Source organism: Pyxicephalus adspersus, chromosome 12, assembly GCF_032062135.1.
Source record: "Pyxicephalus adspersus chromosome 12, UCB_Pads_2.0, whole genome shotgun sequence".
Classification (NCBI taxonomy): domain Eukaryota; kingdom Metazoa; phylum Chordata; class Amphibia; order Anura; family Pyxicephalidae; genus Pyxicephalus; species Pyxicephalus adspersus.
The window spans coordinates 28,604,164-28,629,611 of NC_092869.1; the positions used below are offsets into that span (position 1 = coordinate 28,604,164).

The following is a 25,448-nucleotide window of genomic DNA, read 5'->3' on the forward strand; positions in this document are numbered from 1 at the left end:
GCGAGGGTCAGGGAAAAAGCCCATCAGTGCGAGGGTCAGGGAAAAAGCCCATCAGTGCGAGGGTCAGGGAAAAAGCCCATCAGTGCAAGGGTCATGGAAAACCCCATCAGTGCACGGGTCAGGGTAACTATTATTATAATTGTCTTGCACAAGAAAATAAGGGTACAAAAAAAAAGGAAACAAATATTTATCCCATGGCAGGCATTTGAAAGGTGTATCACTGAGGTAAGACAGCGAGGGCCGGGGGAACCCTGTGTGTGCCGTGAGGACCCGAGATAAACACTAAAAACTGCAATGTACCTGCAAAAAAAACGCTGTTTGTTCTACATGACCACTGAGCCAACAATGTGTCCAAACCAAGGTCCCTATAAGTAGAACATGAATACTTGAACACATTAATGATAAGCAGTGCTACCAGTAAAACCCTGGATGTAAAACTCCCACCTCCCACCCTGGTCTAATAGTGCTTATTTTTAGATGACAAGCCACACTTGGATATGTTACAGAGAGGAATCCCACGGAGAACCGAACCCACAGAATGGAAAGATTATTCTGTTCTCCAAAGAGCTATGTGCGCCAAGCTGGTTACAAATGCCACTTTAGGTTATATTTATTCTGCTTTAGGGGGAAAACATACACAGTTCATAAGGAAGCTTTACCATCAATTTTATTTTATTATAAATATAACTGAACAGTGAGCAGGAGATATTCTCCCTCTGGTATCCTTGTGCTGCATTAATTACAGCCAAAGTCATGTAAATTGTCAGCATTAGACAGAGCAATATATGGACTGAGCAGGTGTGCAAAGTGTCCTGGGTAATATGGAAATGCAATTTTCAAGGATATTTAGTTAAGTAATCCAAATTGCACAGATTTTTAATTAACATAAAATCAATCAAAGACACCATCTAATTGACCACTTGATTGGCCAAGAATTTGTTGTACTTTGCACTTGCCTCCAGGGAGATTTAATAGATGCGTTTTTTAAATGTAAGCAGGAAAAGCACCCGATTTAAACTTGGTACCATTTTTGCAGTCTCTGTACTATAGATCTTCGGAATTCGGAACAGAAGGGCCGCAGCACTTGGAGCCAAATAAGTAGTAATACAGTGTAAAAGGAATTTTGATAAAAAGAAAGAAAGTGACAGATGGAGCTCATCAACAGCTACTCCTTGCAGGCTTGGGTGGAGGAACAAAAACCCATACATTTTACTTGAAATGAAGCAAGGAAAAATCAGATCTCCTATTCTGTCTGACGGGGATGTCTTATGGTACAACTGTCAGAAAAACTGTGTATACTCTAATATAAACCGATCTGAATATAAATGGATCTATATATTTTTACCTGAAAGAACAGAAAATTTTTGACTCTAGTATAAACCTAGGACACACAATGCACCCCATCACTGCTAATATTCAAAGCAGTAATCAATAGAAATGTCAATATAATTTACATGAATAAAAACATCTAAGGTGTGTTATTTTTAAAGCATTTATTTAAAAGGTGAAAAAACTCAGTCTGATTATCTTTTCCACCCTTTATGTCATGTGTACATCATTGCTGACCACCATTAAATGTCAATGTGTCCTCTTGTTAAGTGAATAATAAACGCATGTCTCTGATGGCAACTGTTTATTACAAAATTTACATGAGGCACACTCTACTGGTGTGATATGAGTATAAACCATGATTATTTTTTGAAATATTTTGAGAGGAAAAAAATCTTGGTATAATTGTAGTATATACAGTAACTACAAATTGATACAATTTACAATTCTTTGACAGGTACAACAATTTTCAATATATTCCATCTGTATATTAGGTGTTTTGCCTAGAATTCATATTTCAAAGGTAAACTGCTAAATACACCAGAGTTGAAAAGCATATCTAGCAATTGATTAATCTGGAGCTGTAATTTTGTCCAACTATTCCCAAGATTTCCTCCGTCCTGCCAGGCATCACAAGGCCTGTGTGTAAGGCTGGTGAGCTACAGTCTGGCCACCTTTAGCCTGTTGCTGGACAATAGAGAGATGGCAAAAGGGTAATCAGGTCATCTCCCCTGCCCTGTCAGCATATTTGGTATTTAGTCTAATTTAAATATTATTATTAATAAACAGGATTTATATAGCGCCAACATATTACACCGCGCTGTACATTAAATAGGGGTTGCAAATGACAGACAGATACAGACAGTGACACAGGAGGAGAGGACCCTGCCCCGAAGAGCTTACAATCTAGCAGGTGGGGGAAGTAAAGTGCCAACCCTTCCTCTTCCAGTGCCGCTGTAAACTGATAACTTCATAAGACTTCTATAAAGACACACTACATTCACTTTTCATGTAAAAACATACATCTACATTTATGTGTGTAACAAATAGTATTCTTTATATCCATTGGCAATTCTTTAACACACCTGGGCTACACCTTAGTGCTATAGGTGGGCAGACTACATCTAGTAGATCTATTTGGTGTGCCAAATACATCTAATTTATATAAAGAAAAAAGTATACAATACTTTTTATATACTATAAAATATTCTGATGAAAAATCCATGTTGATAAAATAAAATCACAGTTTAACAGTAAAAGGAAAGGTTTATAATGGAGTTCCATAACCGTTCTATAATGTGTATTAAGATATGCTATATGATATGTTCATTACAGTCACCTATACTGACATCATCCCTGCCATGTACCCTATAAACCCATGCTGGGAAATGATAGCAGCTGAGAAAGTGGTTGAAATGAAGCAGTACACACTACTTATAAATGAGACCTAAACATCACACTGCAATCAGTGTTATTCAGTACACTTGAATGAAATCACCTTCTCTTTGGCTAGTAGTAGTTTGTGACATTAAACTGGACTTGTTCTAGATTGTTGAATATGTTTTGCTTATTACCAAGTTTCCTACTGTCTGCAACATACTCCAGCATTTATAGCCATATGGATAACTGTCACCTAGAATGAAATATCCCAATCATCAGGATGCCACAAATTCAGTGACAGGAGTTAATTTCATATCTCTTTATATAGCAGATATGTAATAACCAACAATTAACTTTTGTGAGTCTACTGAAAGTTAAAGAAGAACTAAAAGGAGAAAGTTAGGAAGTTTATTGCAGAAGGGACAGGCAATGTCACTTCTGCAAAAAAACAAAAAAAAACAGTACTTGCTTGGTCACAATTTTTTAAATTATGATTGCCCATCCTCACTCTGTTGCAGACAATCTTTACCTTTTCTTCTGGGCTCAGGATCTTTGGATATTTTAATTGGCAGGATCAGAATGAAGCATTTGGAGTTCCTCATTCCTAGCAGGCGGACTATGCCGGTGACATTGAACACTGAGCTGCGCATGCATTGAAGAAAATATTGCGAATAAGCGGATGAGTTTATTTTATCGCAGAAAGGACATTGCCTGCTTCTTCTGCAATAATTAATATATTAATTAATAATTAAATATACTTCAATAGGACCCTCTATATTTCCCTCTTTTAAACAGAAAGGGGAATGTTTGGGACAGGGACTCTATACTGAAACGACCGCATGACGGGCATTGAACTAGTATTTCCTGTAGGAGAAACCAGAAATGGCATCCAATACACATCCACAATAGAGACTTCCTTTAACCTCCATGTAGATCATAAAAAGCTGTCCTATCTCGACACCTCTAAGTGCTTCATTTCATTCAAGTCACAGCAATAGGTAATACAAATCTAACAACGTTCAAGCGTATTGCTTATTTGTTGAAAGTCATCTCTATTTTTACAGTAAAATCACTCCCTGAAATACTAGCTGCACAATTACTCCGAATCACTCTCGGAATGTAAGGCCCCCAGGGAAAAAAAAAAGTATGACATATTTTCTGTATTTGCAGCACGGAAATCCCAGTAATGCTTCTTTAAGTAAAAAAGAATTATGGAAGCGATTGTACGACAGACAGGTAATTCTATTTCCATCAGATTTCAAAAATGCCGGCACGTATTCCATATGTAGGGGTGCAGAACGGGATCAATTTGTTAGGTGTGTCACAAATGTGGAATCCTCACTGCCGTTAATAGGATGGAAGATGGGGACCCCATAATTTAGGAGCATAGATACTCCTTTAGTTGTGGCAAATGGCTGGCAATTTAAACATTTAGAATATTCCTGTTTTTTTTTTTTAATTTATAAGAAAGGAAAATTAAATGTTTGCATGCACAAACTTGGGGAAAGGAAAAAAGGGTCATCCACTGACTCCTAACATGATTTATGTATGGAGGTATGAAGAAGTGCTGTAAACACAGGCTACGTAGATACTGCAGAGATGTATGTTCATTCTGTGGATTAGGGTGGGGAAAGAACACACGGAAGGTGACTCTGCTTCATCCTCCCCATTGTAAAACAAAGACTGGGGTTATTTTGTGAACCTACACTGCAAAGCCCCATAGCCCTAGTCTACACTGCTTCAGGCATACTTCAAATAGCCTTGTTTGAAGAACTACAAAAGTGTTTCTGAAGAGTCAGAAAATCACTGCAAAAGCTTTCCATTGGGAGCAATTAGACTGTTTCCATGGATGCTTCAGCTTTGCTTCAATTTCAACACAGCATGATGCTTTGCCCTATGTCAAAGTTGCATTGCCCTGTGGTGCCCTATGACCATCTGAAATAAAGCAAAGCTGAAGCATGCTACATTTTCCTCCCTATGCAGTCAAACTTGCTTAAGCCTACCACTGCTGACCTCTCATGAAAATGTTACTTTTCTAGCTGTAATGCTGACTCAATACTTTAAGTCACTGACTTGGAAAAAGTTTAAAGAAGAAGGTAAGGATTTCAGCCCATTCTGCTGTTTTGCATGACTGTTTTGGGTCATAAACTCCAAGTGTTGAATTGTATCCAAACCCAAAACTAAAAATGTAATATTTTATAGTTTACAATCTTTAGACGCGGTGACATTTTCAATACCAGTGAATGGTGGTAAGCCAGGTATTCCATCGATATCAGTCTTTTTTCTATGCAAATACAACAGCTGTAAAAGTTGCTGAAAAAAAAAAAAAACTCACCATCAGGCACAGTGTTTATGGACACTTAGTTACTTTTGTATCCACTATGTTTTATCTATCTGCATATAAAGTGGAAGAGCTTTGATCATGCCAGTTAAAGCGACCCGATCAACCAAATCAACAGGGAAGGTGTACTTTACATTACAACGCTTACCAGATTCCAATGTTTGAAAAGACACCCAGTCAGTGAAAGCAGAAGGTCCCACTTCATTAGAACACTGCAGGCGGACGCTGTGATTTGTCAGTGGCTTAAGTTCTTCCAAATTGGCTGCATATGGAGGAACATTGATATGCAGCGAGAACACATCATAGGTGTCATGTAACACTAAAACCTAAAAGACAGAGGAGGATGGAATTAGGGAACAGAAACAGATATTAATAACAATATGAATATTATAATATAATAATGTATAAATACAGCCTAGGAGATGGTTGGTAAGGTAGATGAGAAGAATTGGTGGTCGTTCCTTATTTTTAGTTTTGAGACCAACCAGGGTATTAATCACGTAAAAACCCAATCAAAATGGATTGCTTGCTTAAAACAGCAGATATTTAATTCATTCACAATAAGTGTAAGTGATGATTGGATAGGCAAGAAACATTTTCCAACTGACTGCAAAATTTCCAAGAGCTTTGAGTCCTGTGTTTCCTGGAACTTCAATGAAATAATGGTGTACAATTTATAAGGCGATCAATCATTAGCAATGGTGCGCTCATTAGGTAAGAGGTTCGTTTCCTGCCTGCCGTCACTACAAAGCAGTCAATAAAGACAGTATGAGGGGTGACTGTTGGCATCTGGGATACAACCAAGATTAGGAAGGACAAAAATAACACACAGCAAAGGTAAGTCAGGGTTTAGGATAATCAATAATGATAAGTAGGTTCTGGGAGAAGATGATCAACTCATTATGTCAAAATACCTAAATGTTGGCAAAGCCCAATTTGGCACATTCAAAACCGAATCTCTGCTTAGCGCATTTGCTAGCTCAGACTACTACCAAAGATCGAGTTGCCTACTGGAGAACCAAATATTATTCCAATCATCTCCATGAGGTATAATATTCAGTTGCAATGCCATTTCCTATGGCTGGAACGTTGGGATACTGGACCATTGGATTAGCCATTATAGTCAATACTGAATACCTGTTCTAAGACATCAATGATTTATAGAATTAAAATGAAAAGAGACTAAAAGACCCCACAGACAGAAACTGGCGAATCTAAAATAGCTGAAAACACTGAACAATAGGTAGAATATGATATGTAAATTTAATACCAAAGTTTTGTAAAAGTGGGAACATTTATGCATATATTTAAAAAATGCTTTCAGCAGCTGTTCAACATAAAGATAATATATTAAAGCTGAACTTCAAACAGCTGAAGACACAGTTGGAATCTGTCTTAATATACAAATTTAAAACCCATCTAGGTCTCCTATACTGTGGGTTACATTAGGTGCGTTCCTAAAATCTATACAAACAGAATGTAAAGGATGTCCCTTTTGCAGAGAAAGGAAGCTGTGACCAGCCTCAGCAAGTTTGTATGGGATATGGGCAAACGTACTGAGACAATGAGCTCCATCCTTTCATCAAAGTAAAGATGGCGGCACCAACTTCAAAGTGCTTATAAAATAAACCGCTGCATGCTTCAGTAAAGAAAAGCCACTTTAGTAAGTAAAAGGAATGGTGTTTGCGAAAATCAGAGATCGTTCTGGTTTGCTTTAAGAAACACAACCTGGTCATCAACCTACCCCTAACCTTGACGGGACAGTGAATGATAAGCAGCTGTATCCTCCTTAAAGAATGTTTCAACTGTTGACTGAATGCACTGTATAAAGCAACCAAATTCTGAATAGCTAAGAAATTAATCTTTACTGTCTCAGCATGATTTCCAATTTCAGGGCATATTAAAGTATCCTTGCTAATTAATAATACATTGTTTTTTTAATGTTTAGAACTACAGTTCCAAAATAATCCAACACCTAGAATGTTCAATAATAATCAAAACAACCAGTTTCGTAATAATCAATAAATAATGTGCTTGATAGGGAAATGTGTATTTTAGAAATGCAGAAAGCGAATTTACATTTTGTTTTATATATGAAAATTAAAAGCCTAGAAGAGAAGTCTTAGCACACCCAAAATGACTGGTCCTCTTCCATATCTTCTATAAAATAAAGATGAATGAATGCAGTAAAAAGAGCCTTGCAATAAGCTATGATAACCCACTTAATGGCACTCATCTCCTGATTTTCTACACTAAAATCCTTGGGACATTTTAAAGTAGAACTCCACTGAGAACCATTTGGTCCGAAAGACATAACTCCCAGGGCAGATTATAATAAAACAGCAACTACTTCTGTACAACATAGTTCTGTTTTATTTAAAGATTTATGGCTTTTCAGGCAATACATCTTCTCTAAGTAAGTTGGTTGGATGAAGCAAAGCCATTGGGACACAGACGGAGGCTGCAAATAGCTGTAACAAATGGGTCCCCTGGGGGCCATGCATCCCATATCGTTCTACAGACATGCATACATTACTATGTGCTAGTTCTAGTCTGTGTTCCAGTGTTAATTGCAAGCAAGAGTATCAACCAGGCCTATAAATCTATATGACCATTTTATATGGAATGTGAGCATTTTATAATCATACTGGGTATCATGTAGAAATATTTGTATTGCGTTGTGATTAAGTTTCATCCAGTTATATATATATATATATATATATATATAATAAAATTTAAGGTTAGATGACTTCTCTGTCTTTAGAACAGATCTATAGGATGATATGAGGTAACTCTATTGGCAATTCTCTGTGGCTAACATTGCTATATAGTATAAGACTTCTTATCCGTTTTGGGTATTTTCCACCGTTGGAGGTCTCCCAGAGCTGCTATCAATAAAGAATACTAAAGCCATAGGAAGAGCTTATGGGCTGGCTGACATTCAGCATGCACCCTGGGTGTAAAGGGTGACAACACTACTTTTGCTTGCAGTGCAGTTGGTTAGCATTGTCATGCTATTCTAGGAAATACATTTCACAATGTTATAATTTGCAGGATCTTCAAGTAAGTCTAATAATAAAATTTTATGAATCAAGCGCATTAAAGTGGAATACCACGATTAATATTTAATAGCTCATGAGGGGGAAAAAATGCTTTTGCAGCAAACATCACCTTTAATTTGGAGCTGTCTCTGTAATACCACATTCTGCCACTAGATGTCCTCTCTTCCAGGCTGAATAACAACCAACATCATTCAACCCCTTTCTTCTGAGTCCAGGCTCTCATAATTCTACCCACAGCCCACGATTGAACAGTAAGGAAGCAGCAGTACAATGATGAGCCAATAGCAGTCACGGCTCTAACCCTATCCTCATGCTTCCTATGAAAAATGAACTGATGTTGCTTGTGATGTTTCTTCTTCTCCCACTCAGCTATGTGGACAACTGCAAATGGCTGTAAAGTTTCTCTGGGTTCTTATGTTTCCTTCCACATTCCAAAAACATGCAGTTAATTAGTCCCCCCCCCCACAAGATTGAGGCAATGACATTTAACTATGGTAGGGACATTAGATTGTCCTTTGAGGGAAAGTTCGTGACATGACTATGAACTTTGTACAACACTGCTTAATATGTTGGCGCTATATAAATACTGTGTAGTAATATCAGTAATATAAAATTTATTTAGGATTATGTTATTGAATATAGAACTTTAATATTTCAAATATAGAGTATTAGTGTGCTTTTTAGACCTACCTAGAGTTCACAAATCTACATATACTAACATTTTTGTGGGAAAGAGCTCCAATAAAACAAGACTTCTATACTTTCTACCAAAAATGCTTCTCACATTAATGTACAGCTTAACTTGCTTCCAACACCCCCAATGTGTGGCTGAGACTTGGAAGGCTGCCGAGTCACAGCCAGGAGGGGGAACAAAAGGAAGCCGAATGGCTACATTACATCAGTGCTGAAAAATCTAAAGATGAATTGCTCCATAGTGCCTGCAGCTACAGAGATCAGTGAGGGCTTCATCTATCACAAATCAGAAAATATAAATTCCACATCTCATATCTTTTCCTCCTATTCTCTTTGCAATTAACACTTTCTCTTTTGTGTGATAAACTATCCAAAAAACCCTTAGACTGTTGCCTTATCTACCCGAAAAAAAGTCTGGATTGGGATTTGGTCATCTAATATCCACAGACACCATGAAACCATGAGTAGCTTGTGCTTCTGTTGCTGCAGATTGGAAAAAAAAACGTATTTTTATCTTGAAGAAGATAACGATATGAGTCAGAGCCATAAAACTCTGAGTCAGCGGATTCACCAAGCCACACACTGATCAGAACAACACAACCATTAACCTGATTTTTCTACTTTAAACACCACAAAGAAAACAATGCGCCGCCTTTTGAAAAGAACAGGGTTAAAACGTCCAATGCCACGCATTAGCATAACAACGGCACATTGTCCACATGTATGAGGATTACGCTAGATATGTACGTTACAGAGGGATTTATCTGTTTCTCTCTATGGCACCCCGCAGGTTACTATAGTAACCTGTAGACTTCACGGGGCTCCAGAGAAACATCCACTTTATACACTCGGGCAATTAATACTTCAGCGTTGTGACTAACACAGAGCAAAAAAAGGATGAAAAATAGTAAATTCAGAATTTATATTATACAGAATGCAAAATGGAGATTAAATGACAATTGAAGGTCCCTGAAAATATGGATAAAAAGGGGCTTTATATTATTGAAGGAACAAGTTCTCTCTAAGCCAATGTTTCCTCCAGAGGTTGCTAGGGGTTCCTTGAGCAATCTGTAAATCTTAGATCAGTTTAAGTCGTGAAAACAGAAGATGAAGTCACCAGTATATATATATATATATATACACACACACACACACACACACACATACATACATATATACACACACACACATATTCATACACACACATATATATATATATATATATATATAAGGAAACTACTCTTAACTCTGTAATCTCAGTCCAGTTTAAGTGACACCAATGATCTTTTTGGCTATCTGTAAGGATGACATTCTTTCTAATAACCACCACACTAATATACTGTGAGCTGTGAATATAGTAATTATAGCCGGGGTTCCCCAAGACCTAAAAGTTATTTCAAGGGTTCCCCCATGTTAAAAAAATGGTCAAGAAACACTGCACCATATAGACATCAACAGATTATAAAATACTTAGATTGCTAGAGGAATGTTCTAATTCAAGTGTTTCTCTACCTTCAAAGGTTGCTCTCAGTTTGTCTCTCTTAGGTTAGTTTAACCAACACCAATGATCTTTCTGTCTTTGCAATGGTTGGTAATATAGGAGGCATTTTATTTACTGACCACCATGCTACTGTTAGCTGTGGATATAGTAAATAGAGTCGGGGATCCCCAAGACACAAAAGTTATTTCAAGGAGTCCTCCACAATAAAAAGGTTGTTCTAACTCTTCACAAAGGTTCCTCATTTCCCAGAAATGTGATGTCAACTACCTCAAGTGGCCATAAGAACAGGTTGGGTGTTAGGTAACTATATTTTTATCAATTTCTTTACTTTTTCATGTTGATTACAGCGTTTGTGCACATTGGTTGACCAGTGGACATAGGTTAGCCTGGTAAACATGAGAAAGGATGCCTTGATCGCCATCTGCTGGTGGAAATCTGTAACATTGGGTCAATATGCCCAGAACATGTCCCCATGGAATATTGCCCCTAACCTTTGGTTCTAAGTAAAGAACTATCACTACTTTTTTATGTAACAACGGTCACCAAAACAAAGGGGCAAACAGGTCTAACTTTTTTTTTTTTTTTTTTTTTAGCCAGGGTGGGAAAAAAGTTGAAGATTCACTTGCACTGACTTGCAACATATTGCCAGGGTAAAAATAAGCTCACAACTTCCAACATAGGCAGTAGCTTATTTCAAAAGGTTCTGTAGGCATCCCCTATTCCCCCCGCCCCCACACCCTTCATGGTTCCTGTACTAATTTCTCACTACATTAAACCCAAAAGTGCTCTACTCACAGAGTGAAGATGATAGAGGCAATTACCCATTTGAGACAATAAAAAATGAAGTTAAAAAAAAAAAGAGAAAAAGTAAACTATAAGATAAAGGTAAAAATTTAAAAAAAAAATGTAACCATTAAAAACTTGTAAAGAGCCCCGGCCAATTCCAAGGCTACGTAGACAAATCTGATAATGGTCACCCAAGACGAATCGTCTTGTTGGTCTCGGTTGAGAATCTGACACATGTACAATGGTTGCCCAGCGTTGTTCATCAGTCAGTCATAATCCCTGTTCAGGTAGTCCCCAGGTTACAGACATTCAACATATGGACGCCTCCTAAATACGAACGGGCTTCCTGCTCACTGTGTGCAGAACTGAGGCTTGAAGGGGGGGGAGGGGGCACTTCACATTACTTGCAGAAGAAATCTTTTGCTATACACAGCTGAGGTTGTGGCTGATCTTAGGGGGTGAGCTCTTTCTGCAGCCTCTTGTAACTCTTTAATGACCAAGACAAAATCTGCAGTTGTTTCTTTTTGCATATCAAAGCACAGCTTGCTCCAGAAGTTAATGAATGTCCACATTTTTTTTTGTTTGTGATTAGCTCACAGTAAGAATTTTATACAGTAACTGACACCATGCTGCCTAATAATATGTTGAGACAAACATCTGTCCTAATCGCATTTATTAAAATAATGTACCTGTTCTGACTTACATACAAATTCAACTTAAGAACAAACCTACAGTCCCTATCTCGTATGTAACCCGGGGACTAGAAGGCCCCTGAAAATATGGATAAAAAGGGGCTTTATATTATTGAAGGAACAAGTTCTCTCTAAGCCAATGTTTCCTCCAGAGGTTGCTAGGGGTTCCTTGAGCAATCTGTAAATCTTAGATCAGTTTAAGTCGTGAAAACAGAAGATGAAGTCACCAGTCATATATATATATATATATATATATATATATATATATATACACACACACACACATACACACATACACACACACATACATACATATTCATACACATATACACACACACACATATTCATACACACACATATATACACACACACATATAATTGCATTTATTGCATTAATTGCATTTAATAAAATAATGTACCTGTTCTGACTTACATACAAATTCAACTTAAGAACAAACCTACAGTCCCTATTTTGTATGTAACCCAGGGACTACCTGTACAAGGATTTGGAATGACCGCTTTACCCGTCAATAGGGGGAGCACAGCGGGGTGCTACTCGCTTATCCTTCCCTCTCATAGAATAGAACAGTTGCTGAGTGCACAATGCTCATTCGTTCGCCATGAAAAATCATTGCCAGCGACAAAATTCACACGTGTGTATGTAGCTTTATTGATAACTCCGACGGTCTTAAAATGTGTGAAGATGAACATATTTCTGCAGAAATATCCTTGCTTTTCAAACCTAACTAATGTCCCAATGGAATGCTCATACTTTTAAAAGTTACATTTAAAATATCTGTAAAGCAACATGCAAAATATATATTAAAACAAGCTGTAAAGTCCATTTACATACACTGTCCTGTGAGGTGGAACTTGTACTTTGCCCCATTCCTGAGTGACTGTTCACAAGTGACCTGGCATGCAGTCAGATATGTGTCCAGAAAATACACAAAAAAAACCTCTGGTCCTGACATTCACAAGGTAATATTTTACTATTGCACTGTTTGTTCACTTATTAAGTGAAAGTTTATTGTATTTTGACCAAGAACATATTTCCTAAAAATATTGTATTATTTTGATACTTTCATATTTTTACAGATTAAATTTTTTTATATATATAAATAGAATACAGTTACATAGTAGGTTAGGTTGAAAAAATACATAACTAACACACACACACACACACACAAAATATAGACATTTGTAGACTGCCCACTAGAGGGAGCTGTGCAGTAGACCGGACAGCCATTCTGATGAGATATCAACCACACATGGAGTGCATTGGTTTTAAAGAGTTGGTGCAAGCATAGGTAGGCATTATAAAAAGAAGCAATAAATCACAATACAAAGATTCTGTAGCTCTGCACAGCAGACAAATCTGCATAAAAATATAAAAAGCTGCTAACAATTTGTATTTTCAAACTATACATAGAAAAACATATTTAAACCCTTTAAAACTGATAATATAATGTATAACTTGATAATTTTCACATCTGTATTTAAAAAAGTGGATGAAAAGGCTGAATTTGCTGCTAGAAATCTTATATCGCACTGATGGTTTGTGCAGTACGCTGTTAAGTTGTACTGCCATTCTTCTGTCTACATAAACCCATCAGCCTACTTTAATCATGCTCATCATTAACTCCATGCTGCAAGGTTTGCCACAAGCGTATTTTAAATGATGCTCCCAATTTTAAACACCAGTTGCAATTATCAGTTAATTTCCAGCCTCCTAAGTGGCAATAATGAGCACACCCAGGGGTCAAGTGAACTTGTTATCCTACAAAGAAATTTTCACCTCAATCCTTCCCTCCACAGTGCAGAAAAGTATGGTATATATTATTTACAATTCCAGGACACAAATTTAGCACTACTATTCAGGGGTTGGTCAGATGTTTTTCCACATTCCTCTTGGTGAATCTTGTTACAAAGTTACACATAGAAGTACAGCCATTCTTCCTGCTTGACTATCCCAGTTGTTTGCAATAATAACAACACACTCGATTCTGTAACTGTATCTTGTTGAGCTATGTTCAGACTGGCAAATTTAAATGGATTTACTGCAGAGGAGAGCTCCTGTCATTGTGTTTAGCCAATCAAGCAAGGGGGCAGCTGAGGACTGGTGTCACAGGGTTAGCTTTATGTATGTAAACAATGAGTGATGGGCAGAGCGGTCATTGTGTTCAGTGGGCACAGCTGTCCTTGGCTGCCCCCTTACTAGATTGGCAGGACAGGAGATCCCCACCCAAAGACCTTAACAACATTGGGGTAACAATGTGAGGATGAGGGCCTCTATCCAAATTATGGCCCTTGATACCAATGAGAGCAGGTATAGGTTTGGTTTTTGCCCAAAGAATGGAGGCAACTTTTCTTTTCCCCCTTTCTTTTTTTAGACAGCCAGATTCCAAAGAACTATTTATGGATATGAATAGGAAAAGCCAGACAGACTCACTGCTCCATTTCCTATCCAGGAAGGTCCTATTAAACAATCTGCTTTGAATATTAAAGGGGATCACCCACAATGTTTTTTTCACATACTTTGCAAAGCATTCAATTTCCTGAAAGCACCTATAAACGTCTGCACATTTGCAAATGCCTGCAAAAAACAAGCTTATTGCCTGAAACCAGTGCCAGGGACAAGAAGGCAGCCACATCCTTGCAGAAAAGCCTGTGCCCTACCAGCATGCCCATACTACCAGCTTTGCAGATAGAGTTTTAGATCTCCGGACAGAGACAATTTTTGCACGTACTATAGTAGTTTGTTGATGTGATAGTAAAACACCTTAAGACTGATTAACTAAAAAAGAATCTTAATAAATTGTGTGATGATTTACTTTAATTACCCGTTCATGCAAAAAGGTAATTCCTATTTTCTCTGCATTTGGTTGGGCATTCAAAGTGAACTCTGCAAATAAATTCCACAAAGTAGAGCTAGGCTTTCCACATACTGACCCGAGACAAGAAAACTATTGTTGTGACTGTTACACATACCTGCATTGTACAGGATAGGAAAGCAGAATAGTTGTGAAAGCCTGGCCTCCATGTAACAGCTGCGGTGGTCCTGGTCACTTTATTCACAATCACATTTGAAGGTGGGTGAGGCAAGCCTGAAAAGAGAAAACCCAAACGTTATTTGTACATGGTTGGTCAAACAGGTTCACCTAATGAAACAAGATTGTCACATGATGCATACTGGACTTCGTGAGGTTTGCAGAGCTGGATATTCAAGTAGAAATATTTCACCAATTGAGTTTTTGAGAAAAATAGTTTACTAAATAAAAAAATATAGGTTTAACATTCTAGATCAGTAACCAAAGCAGCAGGTTACTTGTGAACAAGGGCAAACGGATGTCTGTATCATGTGTGTCATTGGTAATAAAGGAAAAAATGAAATATGTCCCAGCAGAGAGAAGCTGATAAGGATTTTTTTTTATTGTGTATGCAGGCTTTATATATTGTACTTAGACTCCAATATATTATGGTGGCCAAGTGTCTCCCAGGAAGAAAATGAACTGATTTTATTTTTTAAGTCAGAATTATGACCCACGTTTTCTAGCTCAGCCTTTCCCAACCTTTTTATCCCTGAGGAATCCTTGAAATCTATTTCAGGTCTTGGGGAACTTCTATTTAAACTAATTTTTGAGGGGTAAATGGGGGAGAAAACGGCTCTAAAAATACGTGTCCAGTGGAATCAATGTCCTTCTACAGTGGTGGCTTAAATGCCACCATCAATGGCACCTGAATACACCAATAAAGTCATGTAGCCGTCTCTACCTAGTTGTGTTGGCCCCAAAACTATTCACTCCTAATCAAACAAGAGGTAAATTAACCAAAGTTCAAGAAACTTTTATCAAATTCTGGAGAAAGCCTGTGGTCCCAGGCAACCCTGGTTGAGAAAGGTTGTTCGTTCTAGTTTTTACATAAAGCAATATTGTAAATATTTTATTTGATTAAGTTGATTGATCTAACAATTTTTTTGAAGCGGACTTTAGGTAAGAGTTACAGTGATTGTCATAACTACAGAAAAAAAAATATGAGGGTGCCTATTTCAGATGCTTACTAATACAGCCAACAGTTTGGCCAGGTAGCAGACATGCACAAAGAATTAATATTGCATATTGAAGTGCATTAGTGGAGGAAAAAGTATTTATAAACTAAAAATGAAGCCTTTATGAAAGTGGAGGATGTAAGCGTATGCAAAGCCAAAACTGTTTATTCCATATTAGATAAAGGAACAAAATGTTGAGCTTCTGTCTCTATATTGTCATATTTCTATCCTCACTTTTTGTCCTGGTGACCACAGTCTCCAGGACCACAGAAAGCAACTGGAAATCCAAAAGTTAAAATTTGTCACAAGAACAGGCAGAAAGAAAAATCTACTGACTGTTGTAATGGGGTTCCCAATATGGCACATTGCTAATCATAGAAAAAAAAATGTAAAATATAGGCAGACTCCAGTGACAGCTTCTTGTTCTGAATGCTAAAACACTGGAATCATAAATCTGGTATGTGATGCACAAAAAAAGCTCAAATTATTCCAGCAAGGTAAACTGCAATAGAGAACAATGCCCAGGTCTTAACCTGCCAGGAGACTGGATGGATATATAGTACTGGAGGTAAGGAAGTTTTATTATATACTTTTCATTTGTGTATTTAGTCATTTGCCTGGAGTTCAGCTTTAAATATGCAAAGAAATAAAATTGTGAATTCGCTAATTTGCGCTAACCTCAGTGTAAAACAGCAAAGCAATATCTTATATAAGCAATGGATATTGATGCGTACATTCACCCCAGCAATGACACTTGATCCTAGCAAAGATTTTGTAGAAAGCTCAAACTGCACAGGGATTTCTATGCACAGTGTTTCTAGGTTTAAAACAAATTCATAAAAGCAACTCCATGACCAGGGGATATGACACATTTTCCATGAACTGGTTAACCACAAGGCCAACTTTCCATAGCTGCCACTCAACTTAAGTAGCTGACCTCCACCTATCAAAGACCAGCCAACTCTATTCTTCATTACCTATTGATAGGAAGCTGTCAGCTTCTAAATATTGAGTGACAGCTGCTAAGAAAGTCGCCCTTTTAGTTCCACGGTTCATGCAAAACATGACAAGGTGCTTCTAGTCATGCCATATATATTTAATTGAATAAAAAAAATCCCTGCTATATACTTGACCAGAGTTTTACGTTAAAGTTACATTTTTTGTTTTATAATTACCGATTTCCATTACCAGTTCTTCTCCATATTTTGCTCAGAAGTATCACATTTCCCCCAGCAGGCGTATACATGTGCAATACACTATGGGAACCTCACACAGCATGGTCACTTTTTAGCAAAGACATCATAAATTTTCAGCTTTGTTAGATCTCTTCCAATGGGGATATCTACACGTGTTTGTGGTTGCACAGATCAGTGGCTCACCCACTTTCTTTAGCCCTGACCTAGATTCTCTTTGTCTTCATCCATAAGCGCACAGCTGAAGCATGGACATGCATAACAAACAGCAAGCTAACCCATTGCTGGAAAACCTTCTATTGTCAGACTTGCATTCCTTCTACAAAATTCTGTTCCCAGCTATCAGGATGACGATCTATTCCCACCCTGCAGCCTTTTCTCTAAAAATCACGATCCAACTAGATTACCTGAGTCTGCACAATGCTACTGTATCACTTCATCTGTTGTGAACAAGTAAAAAAACAATTACAAAATATTTTCAAAGTTTTTAAGTTGCCATTTGTCTTTTAATTAAGCTTTATTTTGGGGTCATTGAGTTGTTCCATTAGCTACAAAAAAGATTAGCATGAAGGAAATTTGTACTGCTCCCTTGGCTGTCATGCTGATCCAATGACCATGATTTATTAAAGCTATCCAAAGGCTGGACAGGATACACTTTCATCAGTGAATCTGGGTGATTCAGCAAACCTGGAATGGATCTGGTTCAGGATTAAGCATTTGCTAGAAAAAGCTAATTCATTTTAGGAAATCCATTCCAGGTTTGCCGGATTACCCAGCTTCTCTGATGAAAGTGTAATCTCTCCAGCCTTGGAGGGTCAATGTCTTCAGCACCTGGATTGAACTAAACCAGTACGTAGATTAGAGGTTTTGACTTTTCTAATCTGCACCACTGGTTTGGAACAGGGGTACGTACCCTTTGTTAAACAACATACTGCAAACAATTCAAAAACACCTCTACCTGCTTACATTGCCCTTTTGTAAAACACTGAAGTCCTCTTCAATGTAATTTATATAACAAGTGTATGTACTCCTATTTATTATAGTAGGGAAGAGTTCAAACTGTCAAATTATCCTCTGTTGCGTACCATTTGGTAAAATTTCCCATCACTTCCTGTCCCAGAGAAGCAAGAAGAAAAATCTACCAAAGTAAAGGAGAATTCCCTCCCTAGACTATTGTCCTCGAGACAAGTGGCTCTTTTAGAATATGTTCCCATACCTCTTGTTTTGGGGAGAGCTAATAAAATGGGATCTTCCCCTAAAATTTTGATTTGGTGACAGTACAAAATTAGTGTTGAATCTCCTCAACTGCAACAAAGAAAAGAACTACTGTTTCCAAAGCTGCAAACAGATTCACGTTAAATCATCAAGGTTGATGGTGGAGGAGTGTGGTTTTACCGGTATAAATAGGTGGCAGTACCAGATACCAAATAGTGCCAGTGGGTAGTGCCATGAAACTCTGTATATACAGCGCTCATTGCATCCCCAAAAGAGCTGAAAGGAACAAGTGTCTCCCCCTGTACTCCACAAAGCCTTATTTTGTAGACGACCCAACTGTTATATACGAAGAGGATTTTTTTGGAAATACTTCACACTATATAATAGTCAACAATTGTACAAAAATATTGTAATGAATGTGGTCTTTAACAAATGTGGGCCAACTCATCAGCTGACAACATCAACTACACAATAGCCTCCGAGCAGAACCAAATAGTCCTTCTATGCCCTTCTTAATCCTGTTTCGATCACAAAGGTAAATCACATGATTAACGCCAAATGGCAAATTGGAGATCACATGGGAAAGTTGTCATGGTTTGTAGCTGACCCCCCCCAACAGCTGCCGATTGGTTGGTGTTTGGTTGTAAGGGAGATCATTACATCAGACGACATTCTGCCAGCAACAGAGAGGGGTCCAATCAGTGAAGTGCGGAATGCAACAGATATTTTTTCTGTAAATGAAATCTTCTTTTATATATCTGGAAGCCAATTTCTGCCTCAGTGACTGTGCACAATACATTTTTTTCTTTCCTCGGAGGGAAGCGAATGAGCAGTATAGATTTTTGCACTATATATAGTGTTGAAAGTAACACAGGAAGGGGTTATCCACTTAAGGTTCCGCTTATTAAAGGAAGTATATTCTGAATCCACAAGCAATTCATTTCCAAAGCATAAAACTGCCGCCAATGTACAGCTAAATTTACTCATAAGCCATTATATAAATCATTCGACTATTTCTAGACTCTGATTCTTCAGCATGTAACCCCTTCATTTCTACCAATATCAAAGCCATTATAACAGGGAGATACTATACAGCCACCCACTGGAAACGTTCTACTTGGGGAGAGTTATGCAAATATTTCAAGTGTAAGTAAACTCAAACAAATTATACTTATTTGTTTGCTTTTGGTCTGATATATATATCAAAAATATGGTTCTGTTTAATAAATGCAAAAAATACATATTGATCCGGAGATGCCTTATGTTCCATGCACGTTTCGTATGTTCGCCTAAAGCTTTTTTTAACTCCCCTAGTTTTTGTCTTGGACTATAGGATATTTAGTCCCTATGTGATGGAGGGGAGGACATTGGGCAGGCCAATAGAACATTTTTGTACTTGCAGGTTCTTTAAAGGAATATAGCCTGAGGAAGAGGGGTACGAAGCCATCTCTGCATCATCCCTACTACAGACTACAGCAGGGGTGCGCAAAATTTTTTTTTAGTCAGGGCCACAGTCTGAAAAAAAATTTGCCAGAGGGGCCGGGTCGATGGTAGAGTGGGCAGGGTTATGCCATCATGACACCCCTGAACGTGACATCACAATGGCATAACCCCGCCCACTCTACCATCGCAAGCTTACAGCCTGTGATAGGAGAGTGGGGGGGATGTATGCAGGGACACATCCGGCCCACTCTCCCATCGCAGGCTGGAGTCCGGAGACGTGTTCGCGGCTCTGGCCGGTGCGCCCCCCCGGCGGGGTCCTTCTCTTGACCTTGCTCGGGGTGGTACCGGCCAGAGCCGCAGAATACGCAAATGGACGGAAAAACATCCCTATTGAGTCGTATACGGCCCGCGGGCCGTAGTTTGCCCATGCCTGGACTACAGTGACAAGTACACAAAGATTGCACAGTAAACAATAACTGGCCAAGAGGATTGTAGTTCTTTACAAAGGCAATATGAAAATCTGCTTAATTTGCCAGCAAACAGTTTTTTGGAAGGGTAAATAAAAGTAATAGAATTTGATTTAGGAAAGATTAATTTCCGGGAGGGGTCTTCGAGTTCATATATTGATGGTTTGTTCACCTAGCCTGGATTATACCAATTGAATTTTAAGGAAGAGGGAAAAGGCAGAAGTGAAAAAGATTTAATGTCTGTTTTTTGTAGCCCTAATAATAACATAGACCTACTATGCTAGCTGCATGCAAACAAGTGAAATAATAACACAACATATAATATATGTGTCAGGCTGAGGCTTCTTTAGGGAATAATTGAGATCAAAATAGAGGCACAATCATGATGAATGGAGTAAAAAAAAAGGAGAGACATGAAGAAATCTCCGTGTCAGGGTATGCCAGTGCTGTTAGCTAGTGCTGTTAGAAAGATCTAAAAATATTGTGAAGCTATAGAAGGAAATGTATCACCGTATGGCGGTCTGAGGGGAAAACAAGGGAGAAAAACGGAGGTCCGTGGGTATTTTGAAAATATATTAGTAACTGAAAGGAGCTTTAGTTTAGGTCTGAGAAATGCTTCATTGGGATATGCGACATGATGATAAGTGGAAGTTGCAGGCGTCCACAGTTACTAGTAAAATCACCAGATGGTGGGTAGTAAATACTGCAGGTGTCTCTGTATTGACGAGTGACAATAGTAAATGAAGAGCTATCTGCAAGCAGATATTTTTTTGTTGGTATGTATTCTGGTTAAAGCGACTCATTAGTGTCTTCACATCGGGTTTTAATGTAGCCTCAGAGCCTTTAAGATACCGGTGTCTTTCCTTCCCAGTAATCCTGTCCTCCTTATACACTCGGCTAACTTTTTTCTGGGGAAACTGCTTGAAAATAAAAAGGGAAGGACCAAACTGACTACTGGGTGTTGTTATCATCACTTCGGGAGAATTATGTCAGGTCCTAATTATCCAGCCCAAGTCAAAGGGCAGACAGATATTTCCCTGTCCATATACACCATTGGTATCCACCCTAAGCAATACATAACAACCGGCACCCAGGAATTCGTCCTTGTACACTTCCACCCTAAATATGTAATGGAGATGAATCCTTGTACACACCCATAAACGTTTTTACTGGAGCTTTGTGTCAATGATGGCTCGACGTACACCAATTGGTTTACAGATTGAAAATCATGCAGAAGAAGGTAGTAATAAGTATCAGGCAAACTACATAACGCTTAAATAATTACCAGTAATAACAATGCTTTTGGGTATTATTAAAACTGTACCCAATGGTACTCATTAAAATTTAACTAAACTGGTACATTTACCTAACGTATAATAAATATATACGGCTGTACAGGAACAGCTTTAGCTGAGTAAGTATGAAACGGCAAAAATTTGGGCAGGGCTCTCTTCTATTGATTGTGTTGCACTGCATATTATGTTGGTGCTTCAGAAATAGAAACTATAATAACAATAATAACGGTGTCCTTTAAGGATTATGTGTAACAAATTAACATAAATAATTCAACAAGGGCAGAAATAACACTTAAAGGAGAACTATTGTGAAAGATATTGTAGTTTCATAGCGAAGTAGTTAAAGCCTGTTTTATTTGATTTTGGATGCAGGTAAGAAGAACAAGAACCTTGGGTCGGTCAGAGCCTTCTGTGCTTCTATTGAGAAGAGTTTCCATAAATATGACAGCCATAACTAAAAATATACTAGTAGTAAAGCTGGTAATGGTTAGAATTTATGGCAATGTATAATGTTTTCTTATTGGGGCTACAGACAGAATAAAAACCTTGATAGAAATCATGGCTCTGGCCTAGTCTAACAATAACGGAAAAACAAAATGAGGGGAGTTAGGCATTAATATTTTTATACCAACTAAAATGAAAGGGCAAACTACCACTGCCAGGGGTGCTTACACTGGCCATCTTTTATTCATATGGTTTAAATCTGCCGCTCATGGAAATGTTATGGTTTGCCCAATTGCAGTCATTTACACTCAAGCTTAGCCTTTCTCAACCTTTTCAACATAGAGAAACCTTTAAAATAACTTTCAAATTTTAGGAACTCCTACCAATAATCACTATACTTAACACATGTAGTCATCAGAATACGATACAGGTTGACAATCGAATATCCGGCCATCGATAATTGATATAATCGATACATCGATTGGTTGCCGGATTTTTGATTGCCAATTTGTATTATTAAAGCCAAATTATTAACAAGCCAACTGATATGAATCAGCAGAAAACTATAGTTAAACTCTTGGATAAGCAAATTGTATCTAGCTACAAAATGAATATGCAATTTGTCATCAGTTATAATACTCAATCTGAATTAGAAATTATTATAGTATAACATATGAAAAAGCTAAGGGATTCATAGAGAGCTCTTACCTTTAACATGGACAACAGCAGCCCTTGATGACGATACTCCCTTTGAGTTGTGAGCTTCACAAGAGAAGTACGTGGTTTGTCTAATACCTATGGAGAAACATTAATGGTAGTAAATTGTATGAACACCGTTAAAGGGTTGATTCATGAAAAGGAATTCATTCATTGATTCCCCAACCACTTAAATTTTACACATTTTCTAGTTTTCATAACTAGGACTTTTTTGGTTAAAATTTACATTCATTAATCTTATACATGACATTTTTTCTGCTCCTATGCGATCAGAGTTCATCCAAGCTTAACTAGATAATATAGTTCATTGTATAAAGCACATATTATTTGGTACCTTTGTTTAATAAACCTGATGAAAGATTGATCTCAATGAATTAATTACAATAAAGTATTTTTATACAAGCAGTGTGTGTATCCACTGCCTCTTGTAATAACTGTACAACAGAGCCCAGACTAATGGAATGAGAAGCAGGACAAAGAGTTGTGCTGCAGCGTTCTTGAGCTAACATGGGGAACTATTTCAGGAACAGAAAGTAGACTGGCACACGGAGAGGATCTCATTAGATTGCTGCTTCCCCTTTCATGGTCTACCTCAAGCTAGAGAAAGAACAAGACCTGAAAGTGTTACTAAACGTAAGTAAAGAAAAATGAGGAATGAGGATCCCTGCCTGTCCAGAAGAAACATTTCAATATCAAAACTAGATGTAAGGAAAATGAAATTCTATGGGGTAAAACAAATCATGTATATATGTTTCATCTATAATAACCGTTTGCCTGAAGTTCAAATTTAATCTTTCGGTGCAGGTACACTTTCATCAGTGAAGCCCGGTGATACAGCCAACCTGTAATGGATTTGGACCAGGATTAAAAATGTTTGCTAACAAATATCAAATGACTTAAGTAATCCATTACGGGTTTGCTGGATCACCCAGATTCACTGATGAAAGTATCTTCCCCAGCCTTGGAGAGCTTTAATAATTCAGGTCCAATATCTCCCACTGACAACAAAAGCAGAACATTACATCCCACTGATATCAACTATTCCTCCCACTAATGGTGGAATGGTATACATTTTCTCCAGCACAAATGATTGATGTTTAAGATGGTTAATATAATGATTAATGGGTAATATTTATTTAACTGACTTTACCAGACCTCCCTCCTCTGCCCTCCCAGTTCACTGACAACTGGCACTAGGTATCTTCCACTGGCCACAACTTAAAATTTATATATATATATATATATATATATATATATATATATATCATTAAATATGACTGTCATATATATGACAGTATGACAGTAACTGGCCCTTCATTTAGTAACCAGAAGATTAAGATTCATTCATTAATTCTTTTTAATTCATTAATTTCTTTTTTTTTTCATCAAAATGTAAGCCTTGTTTAAAAAAAAAGTTTTGACATTCATACCTTGATTTGTTTTCATAGAAAACATGCAACTTATGTTGATACTTTGCTAAAGCTCTAACATTTGATTTGCCGCTCTATAGAGCTGAATAGGAGATTCTGGTGAAATTCCTTTGGTGCCCGAACTCGTTGGAACAACACTTGTATGTTCACAATTAACACTGCACATGTCTTGGCTCGCCTTCAAGCACATCTATGTACTACGCATAGCTTAGACGCAATCATTCCAGATCCAATCTATAGCTGATCCTAGGTATTATTAATCTTCAATAAGCTGCAAAGGCTTCAGTGCTGCCTATGTTCTATGTTGGGTGTTGTCAGAGATTTTAGGCAATAAATAAATACAGTTGTTCATACTGAGATGATCTGACTGCACTTAGCATAAGCTTCCCATGGAACACTCTACTAACTTGGATGGTTGGATCTACCAAATTTACAGAAAATGGGAGTGAAGAGAAAAGAAAAGGACAGTGCCATTGAATCAGAATGGAACAAGAATAATTTGGAGTTCTGGACATTGTCTGTGTGTGATAGAACAAACTAGAGCAATCAGATATAGGACCATCACTTGATCAGACAGTTCAGGAGACAAATGTCTTATGTATTCCAAAACACTATACCACTCATCATAGAACTAATTTGTCTTCTTGTGTGCAAAGTTGTGCAACTGCCAGAGCTGCAAGTATTTTATTGTTTATACAGGTAAAAGATTTGTGCAATGCAATTGCAACATATCCATAAAAAGAAAGTGTCAGATACATATTTGTCTGGGCAACAGTCCCATCTCTATAAGAAGCCTTGAATGTTGCTGGTTATTCTGTAACCGTCAATATAGCAAATGGAAAGATTAAAATTAAACAGTATTTATATAGTGCTGAAATATTACACAGCGCTGTACATTAAATAGGGGTTGCAAATGACAGAGGAATACAGACAGTGACACAGGAGGAGGAGATGACCATGCATAAAGGAGCTTGCAATCTAAAAAGTGGGGAAGCAGCACACAATAAGAGGGGGGATATGGAAAGAGGGGTAAGCAGTGAGGGATTTAAGAGACAGAAGATGATGGGTAAGGAAGTTAAAAAAGAATGGTTTTAAGAGCGCTTTTGTTGCTGCTTTTTTTTGCAAATTAAATTAGGCTTGACCCAAATTCCAGGACACACTGATCAGGAAAAGTTGGACCCATTAATGTGATAGATGACCACAATGACACATAGAGAAAAAGTACAGGAAGAAAGGAAAATGAGTCAGCAGGTAAGTTTTACCTTAACAGAAGGATAAGATTTTCCTATGATTTCAGAGATAGTTTTCCTGTCTGCTTTGACATTTTATTATCATAGGTTCATGCTGTGAATTGACTTTGTTAAAGACAGGTTAACTTTTAAATTCATACAGTTGTGGAGAGAAAAAAAAAA

General features: G+C 37.6%; 1 protein-coding gene across 1 annotated transcript in view; it reads right to left on the bottom strand.

Moving 5' to 3' along the window:
* TYRO3 (TYRO3 protein tyrosine kinase) overlaps window positions 1–25,448 on the bottom strand; it is a 107,937-nt gene that overhangs the window by 46,129 nt on the left and 36,360 nt on the right. The window contains exons 5-7 of the mRNA XM_072427858.1: window positions 22,598–22,684; window positions 14,776–14,891; window positions 5,199–5,376 (exon numbers count right to left, since the gene is read on the bottom strand). Of these exons, the coding sequence (XP_072283959.1) occupies window positions 5,199–5,376; window positions 14,776–14,891; window positions 22,598–22,684 (381 nt within the window). The remainder of the gene's footprint in view (window positions 1–5,198; window positions 5,377–14,775; window positions 14,892–22,597; window positions 22,685–25,448) is intronic.